The following is a 16,694-nucleotide window of genomic DNA, read 5'->3' on the forward strand; positions in this document are numbered from 1 at the left end:
TCTAAACTTTTGACTTTACTTTTTTTTGTTATTTTTTTAATTAAAACTTTTATAAATTTCATCATTCAATATTGTTTTCGACAAAGATAGTTGAAAATTGAGTTTCATAGTTTATTTTGATTTGCTCTCTATAGGGTTACCCAGGTTTTATGATCAAAGTCGTGGATTTGACAAGTTAGCTTAAGTTAAATCGAGTTATCTTTTTATTTTTTTTCTACGAGGTTATCTCGATTTGATGATCTGAGTCATGAGTTTGACGGATTGACTCATGTTATTTTTTATATTTTTTTAATTGATTTTTTTAATCTCATCCTTTAACATTGAACTAATTGAGGATTGAAATTCATAATTTATTTTGATTTGCTTTTCATGAAGTTATCTCGATCTTATGACCTAAGTCGTAGGTTTGATAGGTTAAACCGGATCACTTTTAGGTCCTTCAATTGATTTTTTTTAATTTTATCATTTAATAATGAGTTGATTAAACTTCATAATATATTTTAGTTTACTTTTTATAAAGTTATTATAGTCTTAAAATATAGATCGTGGATTTGACATATTAACCAGGTTGACCAAAGTCAATCCAATATATTTTTTATCTTAATAATAAAAACAAATATCGTCTTGAATTTTTTTTTAGTCAAAATATGTTTTATAGGTTGTATGAGTTATTTTTGAACCCGTAAAATCAACCGAATTATATCGAGTAAATTCTCATATATTTTAATTTTTTTTTACTAGAAAAAAAAATTAATAATAACTAAATAACATTTTACATTCAAAAATTTTTAAACCGACCTAAAACGGAGTGCAAGTAAATAATCTAGTATACCTAAAGCCATGTCCATAACCCTATCATCACTATACGCTGATTACTTCAATGGAAAGTAACAAGTTCATTTAAATGTGGTTTTGATTTTGTGCTTAAAAGATATTTAAAAAAATGATTTATTTATTTTTTTTAATATTTTCAATTGTTTTGATATACTGATGTGAAAAATAAATTTTAAAAAATAAAAAAAATTAAATTAATATATTTCCAAACAAAAAATATTTTTAAAACATATATTAAAACAAAAATAAAAAATTAGTATTTCACAACTTAATGATATAAAATACTTGGCTTTGCCACAAACCCATCTGGGTTGTTCTTTTATTAGTTTCCTCTCCTTTTAATCACAAGCTACAAGGTATATGACAACTCTAACTAGGGATGAAGATATAATAGAAAAATAAAAATGCCATCTTAGAGCTGAAAGATTTTTTCTAAATATTTTTCCAGATTTATTTTATGTTTTTTCAGATATAAAATGTAATGTTTTAGCAAAAGAAAGAGAATTCTCAACCTGTAAAAAATATCAGACTCTCTTTTTGTCTCTCTACTCACTTTTCTTCCATTTTCACTGCCTAAATTGACTTTGACATTGAAGGGTTTTTTTTTTCAGGTAAAAACCATCATTCATACATGATACATCAATCTTCCTCGAAGGAAGCTGAGTTTCAAGCTTCATCACAACTATATTGAATTGCTTTGAATGAATCTCAACCATTTTATTGAGAAGATAGCAACAGATTACAGACAACATTTTGCCTGCATGCTATGAGACCTTTAACGTGCAGAGGGGGGCAAACCACAGCATACACTTCCCTTATCATCATCTCTACCGGGAGCTACTACAGAGGAAAATTCTATCCCACTTCAACAATCAAGCATGTATAAGCAATAAGTAACCAGCTTAAATAGCTTTCGCCAGTTTTCTCGCTAGGGAATCTTTGTTTCATCTATTTTCTTCGATATCAGGTTTTGAATTAGAAAAAAATGACGAAAACAATTAATCTTGAGAAGGATCAGCGGTAGTATGCCATGTGTCTAGAAGACATGAAAGGAGAACTACCAAAAGGAGAGGTCTTTTGATTTTGGGCAGGAGGGTTAGTGGGTTTCTTTTTCTCATTCTTGGTTTCAGAACGGAGCCAAGACTCAACAACAGAAAGCAGAGTGGCTGAGTTTTTCAACTCATGAACCTCGGTTAACTTCTTAGCCCTCTTCAGCTCACCATCTTGTATGTATGCTAGATGTGTTGCCCACGTCTCTAACCCATCAAAAATATGAGTAGCATATACAATTGTAGCTCCTCTCTGCCAAAAAAAGTCAGTCTCGTTACAACATATAATGAACTTCCCTCAGGAACTCAACTAATATTGACATGCATAACAAGAAAATCGTAAACATTGACACTTGAACTTTCTAAGCATTCTATATCTTCTAAAAATATTTCAAAAATAGACAATAGAGGTGATTCCATGCAAAATGATTTTCACTTGAGAAAGCAGAAAAATTAGCCACTGCAATGCAGAAGGATCCACATCTGATAATCAAAATTCACATGGCAGCGATGTTTCTCTTTTAGATAATACAAGTGGGGACTATTGCCATGCGCCCTGATAAATTATGCAAATCCAGTACCAAAGATTTTCTAGATATTCCTTCAATCAGATCTGTTAGTGCGTGCATACATGTGAATACAATAAAAAATGGGAGTCATACCTGATCACATTCTTCCTTGAAGAACTCAAGCAAATCCATCCTGGCAACAACATCTAGATCGACTGTAACTTCATCTAGCAAAAGAACCTGTAATTGAAAATTTTGGATCCTACTCAATGACTAAGTTGAGAGACACTATGACCTTTCACCAATATTGTCATAAGCAAACCAAATGAAAAAAGATAGCCATTTTTCCACCTCCCAATCCCTAAATCCCACCCCTCCCAGGGGGTGAACCAAGACCTTCAAATGAAATCCCAAGTCTCAACTGCCCGGATGTCCCTTTTGGAATAAACGATAACCCATTAAAAAAGGAAAACAGGCGACTTTGCCAAGCTTGGGTTATTTCATCAGATTTGATGCCCAAGACAAACCGGTCTCACAAGTAGGTGGGCCGTCACTTGCATATCGAACCCTCTGGCTTAGTTTATCAGCCACGCCAGCAAGAGAGTACCAAAAAAAAAAAAAATTCATGGACGCAGGCATCTCTTGAAAAGAGTACTCACATTGCAATATAAAAGAAAGGCTACAGAATAAAACGTCCCAAAGATAAAAGCGTGCTCTCCTAGATGACCTCGTTTGCTGAAAAAAAACTCTGAGACATTCTAACGCATCCCATTCTAAATAGGTGTTAACTGATCAGGGCTTCATAGCTTCACTTTACCTTAAATGGATGAAGAAGACCCATGCAAATCTGGACTCGTCGCCGCTGCCCATCAGACACCTTGTGCATACGCCATTTCAAATCAATGTCAAGCAGCTCAATTAACTTTTCTCTTCTAACAGGATCAGTCCCTTCCACTGCCAGTAATACAAGGAAACGAGAGCAATCTGAATTCTATTAAATCTAAACAAGAAAACATTGACTAAGAAAGCGCAAACAAAATCAAAGAAAAGAAATATGTCACAAGGCGTCATTAATTACCTCCAAATATCATATGTTCTGCAGAGAAGTCTCCCTGTAGTGGAATCTCCCCCTGAAAAATCGCAAGGCAAGTTTTATTCAGAATGAATTTGTTTACAGTTCATAGAAATGCACTCCACGATGAGGAAACAAGAGCAAACTAATAACATAATTCGAAACTTCAGTCCGAAAAGAGCATGAGTCAACACAATGCATAGAGGATTTTATTCAATAAATAAGCTAATTAATCACTTGAATTTAGGCATAACCCTCCACAATCAATAACAATAACTACTCTTTAAAAAGAAACAGAACTCACAGCAGATCCAACAGTTTTACTCCACGAACCGCCTAAATAAGCCAAGTCACCACTACAAACCAATAGAGTATCATGAAAAGCCGAACCATTTATCACTCGCACCACATCTCTTCCTCCTACCATATGCTTCCCTGCCATTATTTTCAGCAAAGTTGTCTTCCCTGCACCACAAGAAATAGTAAGCTAAGTCTACGAATTCTTCAAAATTAGCATAAAAGAGATCAAATTTTGATTTACCAGATCCGTTAGCGCCAACGAGAAGGCAACGAGATCCAGGAGAGATGTTGAGATTGAATTCGTAGAAGAGTGGATGCTGTCCTGGGTATGCGAATTGCATTCCGCATATACTGATACTGTTTGCCTTCTCATTTTCTCCTCCTCCTCCTTCTGATTGAGAAGCTTTCTCCGCCATTTTTACCTTCCTTTTGCTCTGCAAATGGAGTTAATTGTACGGGGTGAAGCGTGTTGTCGTCGTGATTATAATAATTATACACGTCTTTCTCTTGCTGTTATGGCTCGCGTCGCGGCCACGAGCTAGTCCGTGGGTTTGGTGGCTGTCAAGTTGGATGCACCAGTTTCTTACACGTGGTGGGTTTTCAATCCGCCACGTCCTTAACAAATTATGAAAAACATTTTTTCCTCTTTACGGCAACGACGTCGGTTTAATATCCATTCGATTTTTTTTTCAACTGTGAAATGAAATCCGTTTATTCTTGTCAAAGAAGGCATTTTCTAGTCTAAAATTACAAATTAAAAAGAAGAGGAGAAACAAAAGCGGAAAACCCATAGCAAGAAGCTAGAGAGAGAGAGAGAGAGAGAGAGAGAGACTGAGAATTAGGTTTTCTCTGATTGGAAAAACACGAGAGAGAGATTCAAGCTGGGACTAGAAAAAGATTAGGTATGCCAGAGATTTCCTTAATCAAACATGTTTAAGAAAGAATATTGGAATTTCAGTAATCCTCTTCGGTAATTGGAGGAATTCTGGAGTGAATAACTGCAATAGAAATAAAATGCAGTGAAGTAGAGTGCACTATTTTTATCGAATCGTACGTTTATTAACTGATTTTGTTTCTTGCCGAATTTATTTTTATTTATTTTTTGTGTTTTTTGTGTATGCTGAGGATATAGTATTGAGAGAGAGATACGTGCAGTTTTTTTGTTAATGGCGGAAATCGTGTTTGTTTGTGTTGGCAGGTGGCTCATTTTGGTATTGTTATGGTGTTTGAGCTGTGTGAGTTATAACAATGAAGGTAGATGAGGATTCAATTTTGCTTAGTAGCTTGGGGGTCACCTCAGCGAATCCTGAAGATATTGAACGTGTTGTTTTAGAAGAGGTATGAGCTTCGGTTCTTTGTTTTTCATAGAGTGGTGCTTAGTCTGCTTGTATTCTTCATAAGTGCTGTTAAATCGTGTTCATGATTGATGATTATGGAATGCAAGGAATGTATAGAAATATGATCTAATGAAGGTTCTATATTGTATTGGTTTTAGTTTCTTTGAGAACTTAATCAGACTTGTCTTAGCTCTTGACGTTTTAATGGTTACCTTGTTCCGTATTTCTCTATTCTGTTTTAGGCTTTTAGCAATGAGGAGAATATTGTAAACTATATAACGACTATCGAAGTTTTTCAAATTGAGGAATGTTGTTTACTGAATGGCAGGCAAGAAACAATGCAGATAAGGGAGGGAGCACTGAGGAGGAACCTCCTGACAAGTTGGAAAACGTTGATCCATCATCTGCCAACCAAGCAAAACTTTATAGTAAATTGAGGGCTGTAAAATTTGAAATAGATGCTGTTGCATCAACTGTTGAAGAAGTAACAGATGTTGTGAGTGGCGAACACCAGACCTATGATGATGGTGGTGGAACAAAGAAAAGGGACAAAGGAGATGATGAAAGTGGAGTTCAGGTATCTCCTGATGACTTCACTCTTCAACAGGCCCTGGCAGCTGATCGGCTAAGAAGTCTTAAGAGAACTAAAGTAAAACTTGAGAAAGAGCTTTTAGATTTGCGCAAGGATGATGCTACCAAGGCTGTAGAACATGATAAACTGTTAGCAAACCTTGTGAAGGAAGATCCAAGACCGAAGAAAAAGTCAAAAAAGGTTCTGAAATCAGGAAAAAACAAGGAAAAACAACAGAAAACAGTTTCATTCGCTGATGATGCTGATTTTGATTTGATGTTGGATGGAGCATCTTCAGGATTTGTTGAAACAGTGAGTTAAAAATAGTTTGTCTTTCCATGAATTGCACATTGAGATTTGCTGTAGGATAAAGTCCTGCTAGTGGATTAATGATTTTTTCATGGTTCAATGATAAAAGCAATGAAGGCTGCTAACTTTCTGCTATTTATGTCTTAGGAAAGGGATGAATTGGTGAGGAAAGGAATATTAACTCCTTTTCATCAGCTTAAGGGCTTTGAACGTCGTCTTCAGCAACCAGGGTCATCAAGTGGGAAAAATGAGTCTAATGAAGAAGACAAGACTGATGGTCTTGATTCCGATAGTGTTGTCAGAGCTGCTCATTCGATGTTAGAGGCTGCAAAAGCTCGTCCGACAACTAAACTTCTTGATTCAGAAGCTCTGCCAAAGCTTGATGCACCAACTCGTCCTTTTCAGAGGCTGAAAACACCTTTGAAAGCTTGTCAGTCCCCAGAAAGAGATGCAGAGAAAAGGAAGGGTTCAGAAAGGAAAAGGAAACGGCCTTTGCCTGGAAAGAAATGGAGAAAGAGTGCTTCTTGGGAAGATATGGGTGAAAGTGGTATGTACTCTATTTTCCTTTCTTAAGGCGTTAACTATGGCCATCATCAGTTTCTGTACTGTGGTAATTGTTTGGTTTGTTTCAACTGTTCATGTCTTGGTTGCTGTCATCAAGCACACAGGGCTCAAAGAGCATCTCTAAAATGAAAATTTCCAGTCAAAGCATGCATCAGCTAACTCCATTATGCATAGGGTTATCTTCTTTAATGCTTTTATTCACAGTAGATTTTTTTGGTTATTCTGCAGAAGATTCTGGGAGAAACTTGGTTACATCCATCTCCGAAGAAGACGTTGATGATGGTTATGATAATGACTCTCCTTTCATAACACTTGAAGGTGGTCTTAAAATCCCAGAAGCCATTTTCAGCAAACTCTTTGATTACCAGAAAGTTGGTGTGCAGTGGCTATGGGAATTGCATTGCCAAAGAGCAGGCGGTATTATTGGAGATGAGATGGGTCTTGGTAAGACCATCCAGGTCTTATCTTTTCTTGGAGCATTGCATTTCAGTAACATGTACAAACCAAGTATTGTTGTTTGCCCTGTCACACTCTTGAGACAATGGAAAAGGGAAGCACAAAAGTGGTACCCAAGATTTCATGTGGAGCTACTACATGATTCTGCTCAGGATGTTTCTTGCAGGGATCCTTTAAAGAAGAAGCGAGCCCAGTCTTACGAAAGCGACTGTGAGACTGAAGATTCACTTGACAGTGATTATGAGGAAAGCATTTCATGTAGAAAGGCCAACAAATGGGATTCCTTGATAAATAGAGTTTTTGAATCTGATTCTGGGTTGCTTATTACCACTTATGAACAACTACGTTTGCTAGGAGAAAAATTACTCGACTTTGAATGGGGCTATGCAGTTCTGGATGAAGGGCACCGTATTCGGAATCCAAATGCTGAAATTACCCTGGTTTGCAAACAGCTTCAGACAGTTCATCGCATTATAATGACAGGCGCACCGATTCAAAACAAATTGACTGAATTGTGGTCTTTGTTTGATTTTGTTTTTCCTGGAAAGTTGGGGGTCTTGCCCGTATTTGAGGCAGAATTTGCTGTTCCAATCTCTGTTGGTGGTTATGCCAATGCTTCACCTCTACAAGTATCTACAGCTTACAGGTGCACATTGTTATATTTCTTAAATCTTGTAGGTGGTTCTGAGTTTGCATGAAATTCACAGATTTTCTTTATCAAATTTGTAAATTGTCCCATTTCTGAACTGAAAAATCTAAATTTTCTGTAACAGCAAATCACTTCTTGATCCTAATTCTCTGTTGTTGCAGGTGTGCTGTGGTGCTGCGTGACTTGATCATGCCTTATCTTCTCCGGCGTATGAAGATGGATGTCAATGCACATCTTCCCAAAAAAACTGAACATGTCCTCTTCTGTAGTCTTACTTCAGAGCAAAGATCTGTGTATAGAGCGTTTCTTGCAAGCACTGAGGTGGAAAATATACTGGATGGAAGTAGAAATTCTCTGTATGGAATAGATGTGATGCGTAAGATATGTAACCATCCTGATCTGCTTGAGAGAGAGCATTCCTATCACAATCCAGACTATGGGAATCCTGAACGCAGTGGAAAAATGAAAGTTGTGGCCCAAGTGCTCAAGGTGTGGCAGGAGCAGGGTCACCGTGTTCTTCTGTTCACTCAAACTCAGCAAATGCTGGATATTTTTGAGAATTTTTTGAATTCTGGTGGTTATAATTACAGAAGAATGGACGGTTCAACTCCTATAAAACTGAGGATGTCCATAATAGATGAATTTAACAACTCAGGTGATATTTTTATATTCATTTTAACTACAAAAGTTGGAGGATTAGGGACAAATCTAACTGGTGCAAACAGGGTGATTATCTTTGATCCTGATTGGAACCCCTCAACTGACATGCAGGTATTTGTGGTTAATTTTTGGTTTTAGGTATGTAGTTATTTAAGATGCATCATATAATTTGTAGCTAGCCTGCTCCATTGTTAATTATGATAACCTTAGCATTCTTTCTGAGAGTATCCTATTCAAGAAACCATTTAAATTGTAATAGTATTGCTGCTTATGATATAACCATGATATTTATTTAAGTTTCTGTAAATTTTGTTTCATAACTAAGGTTATTTTAATCAACTGTGGGAATTGAATTTGAGATTCTGCTTTTCCATTGATCCACATAACTTTATACTGAGGGCGATTATTGATTTTAATAGGCCAGGGAACGTGCTTGGCGTATTGGCCAGAAAAAGGATGTCACTGTATATAGACTGATCACAGGTGGAACTATTGAGGAGAAGGTATATCACCGGCAAATTTATAAGCATTTTCTTACTAATAAGATATTGAAGAACCCACAGCAGAGAAGGTTCTTTAGAGCTCGAGATATGAAGGATCTTTTCACGCTGAATGATGATGGAGAGGGTGGGTCAACTGAAACATCTGACATTTTCAGTCAGTTATCTGAAGATGTGAATGTTGTTGGTACAAAGAAAGAAAAGCTGAAGAAGCGCAAAAAAAACAAAGGCATTGCACAACATGCTGACGTTGCCATAGTTGACAATGAAAACAACTCTGAGACCAGAGCTTTGAGGAGGGAAGAGAAAGAAAAAGCTGATTGTAGTGATGGTGAAGTAGATGAAGAAACAAATATCTTGAAGAGTCTTTTTGATGCCAATGGGATACATGTAAGTTTCCAACTATTTCTCCGTGATAACTTTATCCAATGATATTAATCAATACAATTGTGTTTCGAGTGACCTTTTCTACACTTTGTATGCCTTGTTTTTGCTAAAATCAGCACTATGCTTGGCTGGAATGTGCAGATGAGAATATTTGTATAACATGTATATGAGTCATGTTCAGTAATTATTTGTGGATAAACAGTATATTAGACTGCATTATGCCTATTGAAACTACAGATAGCCTTTGTGTAACATGCATTCATTTTGTTTTCCCTCACTTTGTGTTGATCTTCATCATTTCCTTCAGAGTGCCATGAACCATGATGTTATTATGAATGCACATGATGGAGAGAAGATGAGGCTTGAGGAACAAGCTTCTCAAGTTGCACAAAGAGCAGCTGAAGCATTACGCCAGTCTCGAATGCTCCGAAGTCGTGATAGTATATCTGTCCCTACATGGACAGGCAAATCAGGGACTGCTGGTGCACCATCATCAGTTCGTCAAAAGTTTGGATCAACTGTGAACTCCCAGCTGATCAAATCTACTGATTCATCATCCAGCAATAAAACAAGCAACCTGAAAGGCATAGCAGCTGGGACTTCTGCAGGAAAAGCATTATCCTCAGCGGAACTACTTGCCAGAATTCGGGAAAATCAAGAAAGAGCAGTTGGTGCCGGGCTTGACCAACAGTTTGGATTTGCATTGAGTTCTGGTACCAGTGCAATGTCTGAAAATAGCGGAGCATCTAGGCCACCTCAAACTTTATCCAGTGTCCAGCCTGAAATTTTGATTCGCCAGATCTGTACATTTATACAAAGACGAGGTGGAAGTTCTGATTCATCAAGCATAGTCCAGCACTTCAAAGACAGGATACCATCGAAGGACCTGCCCTTGTTCAAGAATCTTTTGAAGGAAATAGCTTCACTGAGGGAAGACGCTAATGGAAAACAATGGGTTCTTAAACCCGAATATCAATAGCAATAATTTCCCAGCCAAGTGAGTTATACTTTCTGTTCTGGGCTTCCTCCATTTTTGCAGATGACAGCTGTATTTTGTAGAACAAAGGATACCATATATCCCCTTTTTTATTTTTTTGCTTCTGTCAATTCATGGGGCGTTTTCTATAATATCAAAACCAAACCAAACGTTAAGCGATTCTCTGTACAGTGCAACAATCATTGTAATATATCCCATTTACAGGTGAAAATAGTAGGATTTTAAGATCTCGATCATGGTCAGTCTGATCCAGCAACGGATGTCATAAAAGAAGGTTTCACAGTCCAAATTCTTCTGTGTTGTTCCTGCTGTATGGTAGAAGCACTCATTTATCTACATGCAAATCATTTTTATGTGGAGATGAAAGGGCAGTTACAGTCTTACAGAAGAAATATCGCCACCCATCTCCGAGAATTATTCAATGGACGGCCTGTTGTCTCGATGATGCTGATTCTTTTTAATTGCATTTTTAACTAATGTTACTGTGCTAACTAGGCTGATAAGCAGCAGGGTCGGTGACTTGGGTTTTTCTTGAACAGCATTGTTAGTAGTTTGTACAGTGAATGCATGGTACTTCGAGAGGGGCAATCAAGCTTGACTGTTCACCGAGGAATACAATCAAATTTATGACGATCTCAACCATAAGCTTTGGACAAAGTCAAGTGGCTTGCTGGATGGGTTGACCTGAGTTAATTCATGCCTTGAGCCAAGTCCCATGTCAAAAGGTTATCTTGCTAGCCAGGCGTACAACACTGCTATCTTCAGGTTTTTGCCCTTTCCTCTTCATCTCTATTCAGAGTGCAACTCAAAGCCACCAAGCAGTGGTTTTAGTCACCGTTCGTGTTTGTGTTTGTTTTTGCTGTGTGAAAATGATTTTGAAAAATTGAATTTTTAAAAAAATTTAATAAAAAATAAAATTTTAAAATATTGTTTTAATATATTTTTAAATAAAATACTATAAAAAATAATAAAAAAATAAAACAATTCTTAATAATACGAGCCCAGCCCATCTAATGGTCGTGGATTACTGATCAAATCAATACAGGAAAGGAATCAATGGAAATCCTGCAAATATGACTGTAGCGTGCGGGTCAAGAATGCTTGGCAATTGGTAGGGACCCACTGATTGTGTGTGTGTGTGTGTAAAGTTGTGTCAAGTAAAAACACAAAAATATTCAACCTTTAGTTTTTAATCTCAAATCAAACATGATTTAACAAGAAAATTGTAATATATCTTCTTTGTTGAGTTTATCTTTAAATCTTCTTTCAGAAAAAAAGTTATTTCCTTGTAATTTTCTTATAATCTTCCTCTTAACATATTAAGTTATTAATTTTCTCACAAATTCAAATGCAACCAGTATAATTCTCTAATTGAAAGACGAAGTTATGAAAAATTGCAACTATCATTTTTTAACTAGAAGGAAGTATATTTCTCCTCCCCCCTTTAACTTTATGAAAACGCATAGTTCTTAGTTCTTGCTTCTTAGGGTTTCACAGTCAGCTGTTCATTACTTTTATAAAGTGACATGGAAGTCTATGCTAAACTCTCCAGTTAATGACTCTTATACTTCCATAAAATAATTCTTTTTGGGTTTTTAGATCTAGATTTTTTAGGCAACAAATTGTTTTTTTTTAAAATATATTTGAGAATTTATAGTTTGATATTTTCAAGCTATGTATTTTAATTATTTAAGCAAAATATTTTTTTCTATAACTTCCTGGGGCTTTTCTCATAAAATAAAATTCAGTATTTTAAGATTTTAGAAGATAATTTAGATAGTACATAAACAAGTGAACTTATTTGAAAAGAATAAAAAAAAGGAGAAAATTCTATGATGAGTTTGCTGACAAAAAGAATACCTTGTGTAATAAAACTTCCTAAATTGCCTGTGAAACGCGAACTTATAGCTACTTCTCCCCATCTTAAATCATAAAAAAATATATTTAAACCCTATGCAACTAGTCAATCTACTTGGTCTCTCAAAAAACTCAAAAACAAGTTAATGATTTGAGGTTTGATGATATGAATGGGGCTGGAGACACGTGCAACTTAAAATTGGCAAGGAAGTCTCGGAAGCCTACTTAAATTCCAAACTTGCTCCTCCATCCGACCTCTCCTAAATCCTCATATTTCTTAGCACTTAGCAGCGTTTAAGGTTTTGATTGATACGTCTAGCTGCCGAGGACTACTGTGCGAAACATGTGCAGTAGCTCAGGTGAAGAAAAAAGACAGATGAACCATATTTGGTCGTCAGTACACATCAGACAACCAGAACGATAGAGACACAAAACTTTTCTCTATTATGTAGAAATAAGAACTCAATCCATGTATGAAGAAGAGAAGCATTTGATATAACATTATTTTGCACACATGATGGTATTTGGTAGCTCCTGCTTGCTTACATTTCTCGATTTCGTAGTTCATTTTTTCAGCTTTTACAAAAAACACATTAAACAAATGCCTTTATCATGCTCAACAAATCCCCAACACAATCAGAAAGCAGCCCATCCTGATGCAGTTGTCTTGGTTGATCCTGATGCTGTTGATGGAAGATTTCTCTGCAGATGCAGAACAGCAAAGCAACTATATAACATATACGCATCTACTGACGAAGACAGTATACATTTAATTGAAGTGCTAAACAGAGATTGGATGTATTGTAGTATTTGCGTCCTCACATACACAGAAAGGGAAAAAACGACAAACGTAGTTAAGTAGATTTGCCTCATTTCATTTAAGAGTCCACCAGGATCTAGGAAAGGAACTTGTAATCAGTTTATTATTATGACCTTACTATCCTGGCTACAGTTCAGAGCAGTTTATTCACATATCACAGTACCGATAATCAACAGGGAACACAAGTCCAGGACCTTATCAAACACAGATCTTCGGCACAACTGTGATGTTCACACATTTCTAAAGAACTCATTGATCAACATTAGCTAGCGTAGCATTTCAAATACATAATGCAATCTTCAAGAACACAAACAGGATATTCGGAAAGCAGACATACCTCAAGCGGAGACAAATCTGATAAAGAATCAGTGGACCATCGAGTAGATTCCTTGGGTGGTACTTTAAGACCAATTCCACCATGATTCCCTGCCGTCATTCGAGCAGCAGCAGGATCATTGGGTGGTGGTGGGAGCGGAGACCTTAGTTTCCCCACTCCAGTTGGTGGCGGCGCAATTGCTAAAGGTTTAGGCTTTCCAGTTGTTGAAACCCCTCCAGACAGCCCTGCAGCTGATAGCATTCCAGCTCCAGCAGATGGCTTAGGCTTCACATTGATTCTTATAGTCTCCCCTTCCTATAATCCAAAACTATGGATCTTTAATCCCATAAAACACACATAACAATTCAATAACCACCCCTAACTAACCTAACTAAAACACCACTAATCTACCAAAATCAAACAACAATCATCACAATTCAAGCATTATAGAAACATTAAAAATAAAAAGATCAACTTTTTTTGTTCATTACCTTTAATCTTTGATTAACGGCAGGATGAATATCAATATGAGCATCACTCTCACTCGTTTCGCCACTCTCTTTCTCATTTTCTCGTCTCACGTACTTCTCGTGATCCGATAACGCCACATTAAAATCAAACGCTTCATTTCTCTCTGTAAACCCTAGACCAACAAACGCGTGCTTACCTGTCCCGTCCTCGATTTTAAGTACGAAATACCGGGACGAGTCGAGGACTGTCTCTACCGAGTTCTCCCGCTGTCCAGGGTTAACGAAACAAGCAGCGAATAGATCGCCGGAGTTCGGATCTTCTAATCGGATCTCGCACCGGTCTTTGCAGGATACGACTCGAAGCCGGCCCGACCAGATCTTGTCGGATTGTAACCATTCTCCGCATTTGTAGCCGCCGGCAGTAGAACGAGGGGGAATTTTGTAAACGGAAACCTCGCGCACCACCAGGAGTGTGTGCTCGAACGACTCGTCGTCTTCCTCGAACGACATTTTCGATGTTGTTTTGGTATTGACGGAGTTTTTTATGTAGTTTTTAAGCGAAATGCTGAGAGACATTAAGCTTTGAAAGGTTGCTGGACGTGGATTCGAAGCGTTATTACTGATTTGCCCTTTGTCTCCTTATTAATAGCTTTACGCGTTTTCTAAAAACTTTGCCGGCCTGAGTGGATGAGCCCAATGGCCTAACGTATATGGGCCTGGTCCGTGACTTTATAAAATAAGCTCAGAAACCCTAGTCCCTCTCTTTTAAGAATCATCTCTTTCGAAGCTAGGAGGCTGTTTCTAAACCCTTGCAGGAAGAGCCGAGAGAGGTATGGTCATGGTTTTTGCTCTTCAATGGGTTTTATTTTCTTGGGAAATTTTTGTTTCAAGTTTAAATTATGTTTTGTGGATTTTTGTAAAGCTGGACACGTTGTGATTTTGACTTTGTTGTTCAGGAGTTGCTACAATGTATCTTCAGTTTTATATAAATGATAATGGTGACAAAGTCTACACTACCAAGGTATGAAATTTTTAGTGGTTTAAATAGTGAAATAAGAAAGACTGAAGGGTTAGACTGGAAGTCTATCTTTGGAAATTTTATTTATCTGTAAGGTTTACTTTTTTTGTATTGGAAAGTAATGGAACTTGGTGTTCGTTGTTTGAAGCATGCTGCTTGTGATACTGTTAGGTGAAATTTTGAGCAAATTTCTTCCTTTTTCTCCCCCTTTGTTGCCTAGTTAGTAATAGGGTGGCGGCTTGCGTTTCTGCCAATGCTGGCTTCCATTATGTTGGATCTTTGCGAAAATCATGTGTAGACTTTTAAAGTTTTAGTCTTTTTTTTCCTCCTCTTGTTTCTTGTATTTTTGTTGAGTTGCCTTTTCTTTTGTGCAGAAAGAATCACCATTGGGGTTGCCTACTGAATCTGCTCATCCAGGTAATAAATTTCATTAACATGCTATAATAAATTTGTGTCAATTTCACAAATGGATGTTTGTCTAGGTGGTGGCAGTCATTTATTTTCATCCCTCGTTTCCTCATTTCTGCATATTCTAGGCATGGGTATTTCTTTCTTTCGTTCTATTTTCTTTATTTAAAACAGTAGTACTCTCTGTTTTATGAATTCTACATTTCAATAATGCCAGAAGTACCAAAGAAAATGTAAATGTTATGTAACTGGAAGAAGCTCTCAGGGCTAATTGCTTTGTGTTATTCGATATCATATTTTCAGATGTGCTGTTTTGGAAATCGTTTCCCAAATTCACATCTACTATTGTTTTTGCAAGTCAAATTATTTTTACAATGTCACAACTGGTTTTACTCCTGATAAAATTTCTTTGAAGGTTTGTGTTTGCATGTATCAAATGATTTTGGATTTGATCGATGTGTCCGGTTGAGTGGTGACTAGATAAATTGGCTCAAAGATGCATGCAGTGACTTTTCTGTATTGCCTCACAAATGTGAACTGTTATGGCCTGCCTTTATGGTTTATTCTAGAATTTTACTAACAAAAAGACTACATATATTGAGCTTGATCATCACTTCTGAATAACCGTCTCCTATCGCTATTTAGTTAGTACATTCTATACAAATTTCACTTTTTATTGAGCTTTTCCATTTTCAAATTGCAGCCCGCTTCTCCCCCGATGACAAATACTCAAGGCAAAGATTTCTTTTGAAGAAGCGCTTTGGATTGTTGCCAACCCAACAGTCACCTCTGAAGTACTAAGATTATTGCGAGCATCTAGTTTTCCCTCGTGAAGTGTTTGAAGTTGGAGCTTTCCTTTGCGGATGCTGAAGGTTGCTCCAGCTTTCCATCTTTCTTTGGTTGCTGAATGTAGGTTATTTGCCACCCTATGGTAGCAGATATGGATGTAGCCTCTATTCATAGATAGAAAAAAAGAAAAACGTCTAAATGGATCTTTTGTGAAACCATGAGGTGCTAACAATATTTCCTGGATTTTATCAGCTTTTACTGCTAAAAGACATGCTCGCCTTCCTATAGTTACACGCATGGATGGAAGCCTGGTGGTATGAACACCATTTTGTCTTCTAAGTTTTCACTATCTATAAACCTCTTTCAAAATATTTCTTTCTCACCAAGGCAATGACGTGCTTTTTTTTCTTATTAATGGGCTTTTTGTGTTTTCATTTGCGGTTGAAACTGCATGTTTTTGGGTGCTTGTGAACCGTGTATTTAAAAATTATTTTTTTATAAGTAGAAAATATTTTGAAAAAATATAAATTATTACTTGCTGTTGAAATTGGATGTTAAGATTTTTTTAAAAAAAAATTATGTTTTTGAATTGTTTTAATATAATAATTTAAAAATAATTTTTTAAAATTAAAAAAATATTATTTTAACCGACTAGATTTCCCATGGCCGCCTAAGCTTGTGTCAATGCCCCAGACTTCACCTTTTCAATGCATGGTGGGTTTTGTAGTGTATTAAAAACCGAATTTCGGGAGCAGCGGCAATTAGTTTTACTTCCTCCATGAGAAGTTGATAGAAGATTTATTTTGATATTCCACCGCAACA

At 36.7% G+C, this 16,694-nt stretch overlaps 4 protein-coding genes across 5 annotated transcripts; 2 read left to right on the forward strand and 2 right to left on the reverse strand.

Annotated features, from left to right (window-relative positions):
- Window positions 1–1,526: 1,526 nt before the first annotated feature.
- On the reverse strand, window positions 1,527–4,270 carry LOC133693595 (ABC transporter I family member 19-like). The gene is made up of 6 exons (XM_062114839.1): window positions 4,006–4,270; window positions 3,769–3,929; window positions 3,471–3,522; window positions 3,210–3,346; window positions 2,546–2,632; window positions 1,527–2,136 (listed from the first exon to the last, which is right to left on the reverse strand). Exons 1-6 carry the CDS (start codon window positions 4,178–4,180, stop codon window positions 1,849–1,851), a joined length of 900 nt encoding a protein of 299 aa, XP_061970823.1. The 5' UTR covers window positions 4,181–4,270; the 3' UTR covers window positions 1,527–1,848.
- A 229-nt stretch (window positions 4,271–4,499) lies between these two features.
- On the forward strand, window positions 4,500–10,424 carry LOC133694668 (protein CHROMATIN REMODELING 8). Of its 2 annotated transcripts, none has more exons than XM_062116295.1 (8): window positions 4,500–4,814; window positions 4,963–5,102; window positions 5,430–5,984; window positions 6,129–6,528; window positions 6,774–7,647; window positions 7,812–8,421; window positions 8,730–9,200; window positions 9,505–10,424. In XM_062116295.1, exons 2-8 carry the CDS (start codon window positions 5,013–5,015, stop codon window positions 10,174–10,176), a joined length of 3,672 nt encoding a protein of 1,223 aa, XP_061972279.1. In that variant the 5' UTR covers window positions 4,500–4,814; window positions 4,963–5,012; the 3' UTR covers window positions 10,177–10,424. The 2 variants fall into 2 exon arrangements, with proteins under 2 accessions (XP_061972279.1, XP_061972280.1); XM_062116296.1 differs by having other exon boundaries at window positions 4,500–4,666.
- A 2,050-nt stretch (window positions 10,425–12,474) lies between these two features.
- On the reverse strand, window positions 12,475–14,219 carry LOC133694977 (uncharacterized protein At1g03900-like). Its single transcript, XM_062116694.1, has 3 exons — window positions 13,679–14,219; window positions 13,209–13,502; window positions 12,475–12,753 (listed from the first exon to the last, which is right to left on the reverse strand). The coding sequence occupies exons 1-3, from the start codon at window positions 14,165–14,167 to the stop codon at window positions 12,688–12,690; spliced, it is 849 nt and encodes a 282-aa protein (XP_061972678.1). The 5' UTR covers window positions 14,168–14,219; the 3' UTR covers window positions 12,475–12,687.
- A 111-nt stretch (window positions 14,220–14,330) lies between these two features.
- Window positions 14,331–16,243, forward strand: LOC133694978 (H/ACA ribonucleoprotein complex subunit 3-like protein). The gene is made up of 4 exons (XM_062116695.1): window positions 14,331–14,487; window positions 14,614–14,678; window positions 15,050–15,092; window positions 15,787–16,243. Exons 2-4 carry the CDS (start codon window positions 14,625–14,627, stop codon window positions 15,882–15,884), a joined length of 195 nt encoding a protein of 64 aa, XP_061972679.1. The 5' UTR covers window positions 14,331–14,487; window positions 14,614–14,624; the 3' UTR covers window positions 15,885–16,243.
- The last annotated feature ends 451 nt before the right edge of the window (window positions 16,244–16,694 follow it).

This window comes from Populus nigra, chromosome 5 (genome assembly GCF_951802175.1).
Source record: "Populus nigra chromosome 5, ddPopNigr1.1, whole genome shotgun sequence".
In the NCBI taxonomy this organism is placed as follows: domain Eukaryota; kingdom Viridiplantae; phylum Streptophyta; class Magnoliopsida; order Malpighiales; family Salicaceae; genus Populus; species Populus nigra.

Excerpts from the sequence above, each read along its gene's own strand:
- LOC133693595 (XM_062114839.1), bottom strand. The coding sequence starts at position 4,180 with ATGGCGGAGAAAGCTTCTCAATCAGAAGGAGGAGGAGGAGAAAATGAG. Across the intron at positions 3,347-3,470 it reads AGAACATATGATATTTGGAG|TGGAAGGGACTGATCCTGTT; the intron begins GTAATTAATGAC and ends TATTACTGGCAG. Across the intron at positions 2,137-2,545 it reads TCAAGGAAGAATGTGATCAG|AGAGGAGCTACAATTGTATA; the intron begins GTATGACTCCCA and ends TTTTTTTGGCAG.
- LOC133694978 (XM_062116695.1), top strand. The coding sequence starts at position 14,625 with ATGTATCTTCAGTTTTATATAAATGATAATGGTGACAAAGTCTACACT. Across the intron at positions 14,679-15,049 it reads ACAAAGTCTACACTACCAAG|AAAGAATCACCATTGGGGTT; the intron begins GTATGAAATTTT and ends TCTTTTGTGCAG. Across the intron at positions 15,093-15,786 it reads TACTGAATCTGCTCATCCAG|CCCGCTTCTCCCCCGATGAC; the intron begins GTAATAAATTTC and ends TTCAAATTGCAG.
- LOC133694977 (XM_062116694.1), bottom strand. The coding sequence starts at position 14,167 with ATGTCGTTCGAGGAAGACGACGAGTCGTTCGAGCACACACTCCTGGTG. Across the intron at positions 13,503-13,678 it reads CCGTTAATCAAAGATTAAAG|GAAGGGGAGACTATAAGAAT; the intron begins GTAATGAACAAA and ends TTTGGATTATAG. Across the intron at positions 12,754-13,208 it reads CAGATTTGTCTCCGCTTGAG|AGAAATCTTCCATCAACAGC; the intron begins GTATGTCTGCTT and ends CTGCATCTGCAG.
- LOC133694668 (XM_062116295.1), top strand. The coding sequence starts at position 5,013 with ATGAAGGTAGATGAGGATTCAATTTTGCTTAGTAGCTTGGGGGTCACC. Across the intron at positions 5,985-6,128 it reads CTTCAGGATTTGTTGAAACA|GAAAGGGATGAATTGGTGAG; the intron begins GTGAGTTAAAAA and ends TTTATGTCTTAG. Across the intron at positions 7,648-7,811 it reads CAAGTATCTACAGCTTACAG|GTGTGCTGTGGTGCTGCGTG; the intron begins GTGCACATTGTT and ends CTGTTGTTGCAG.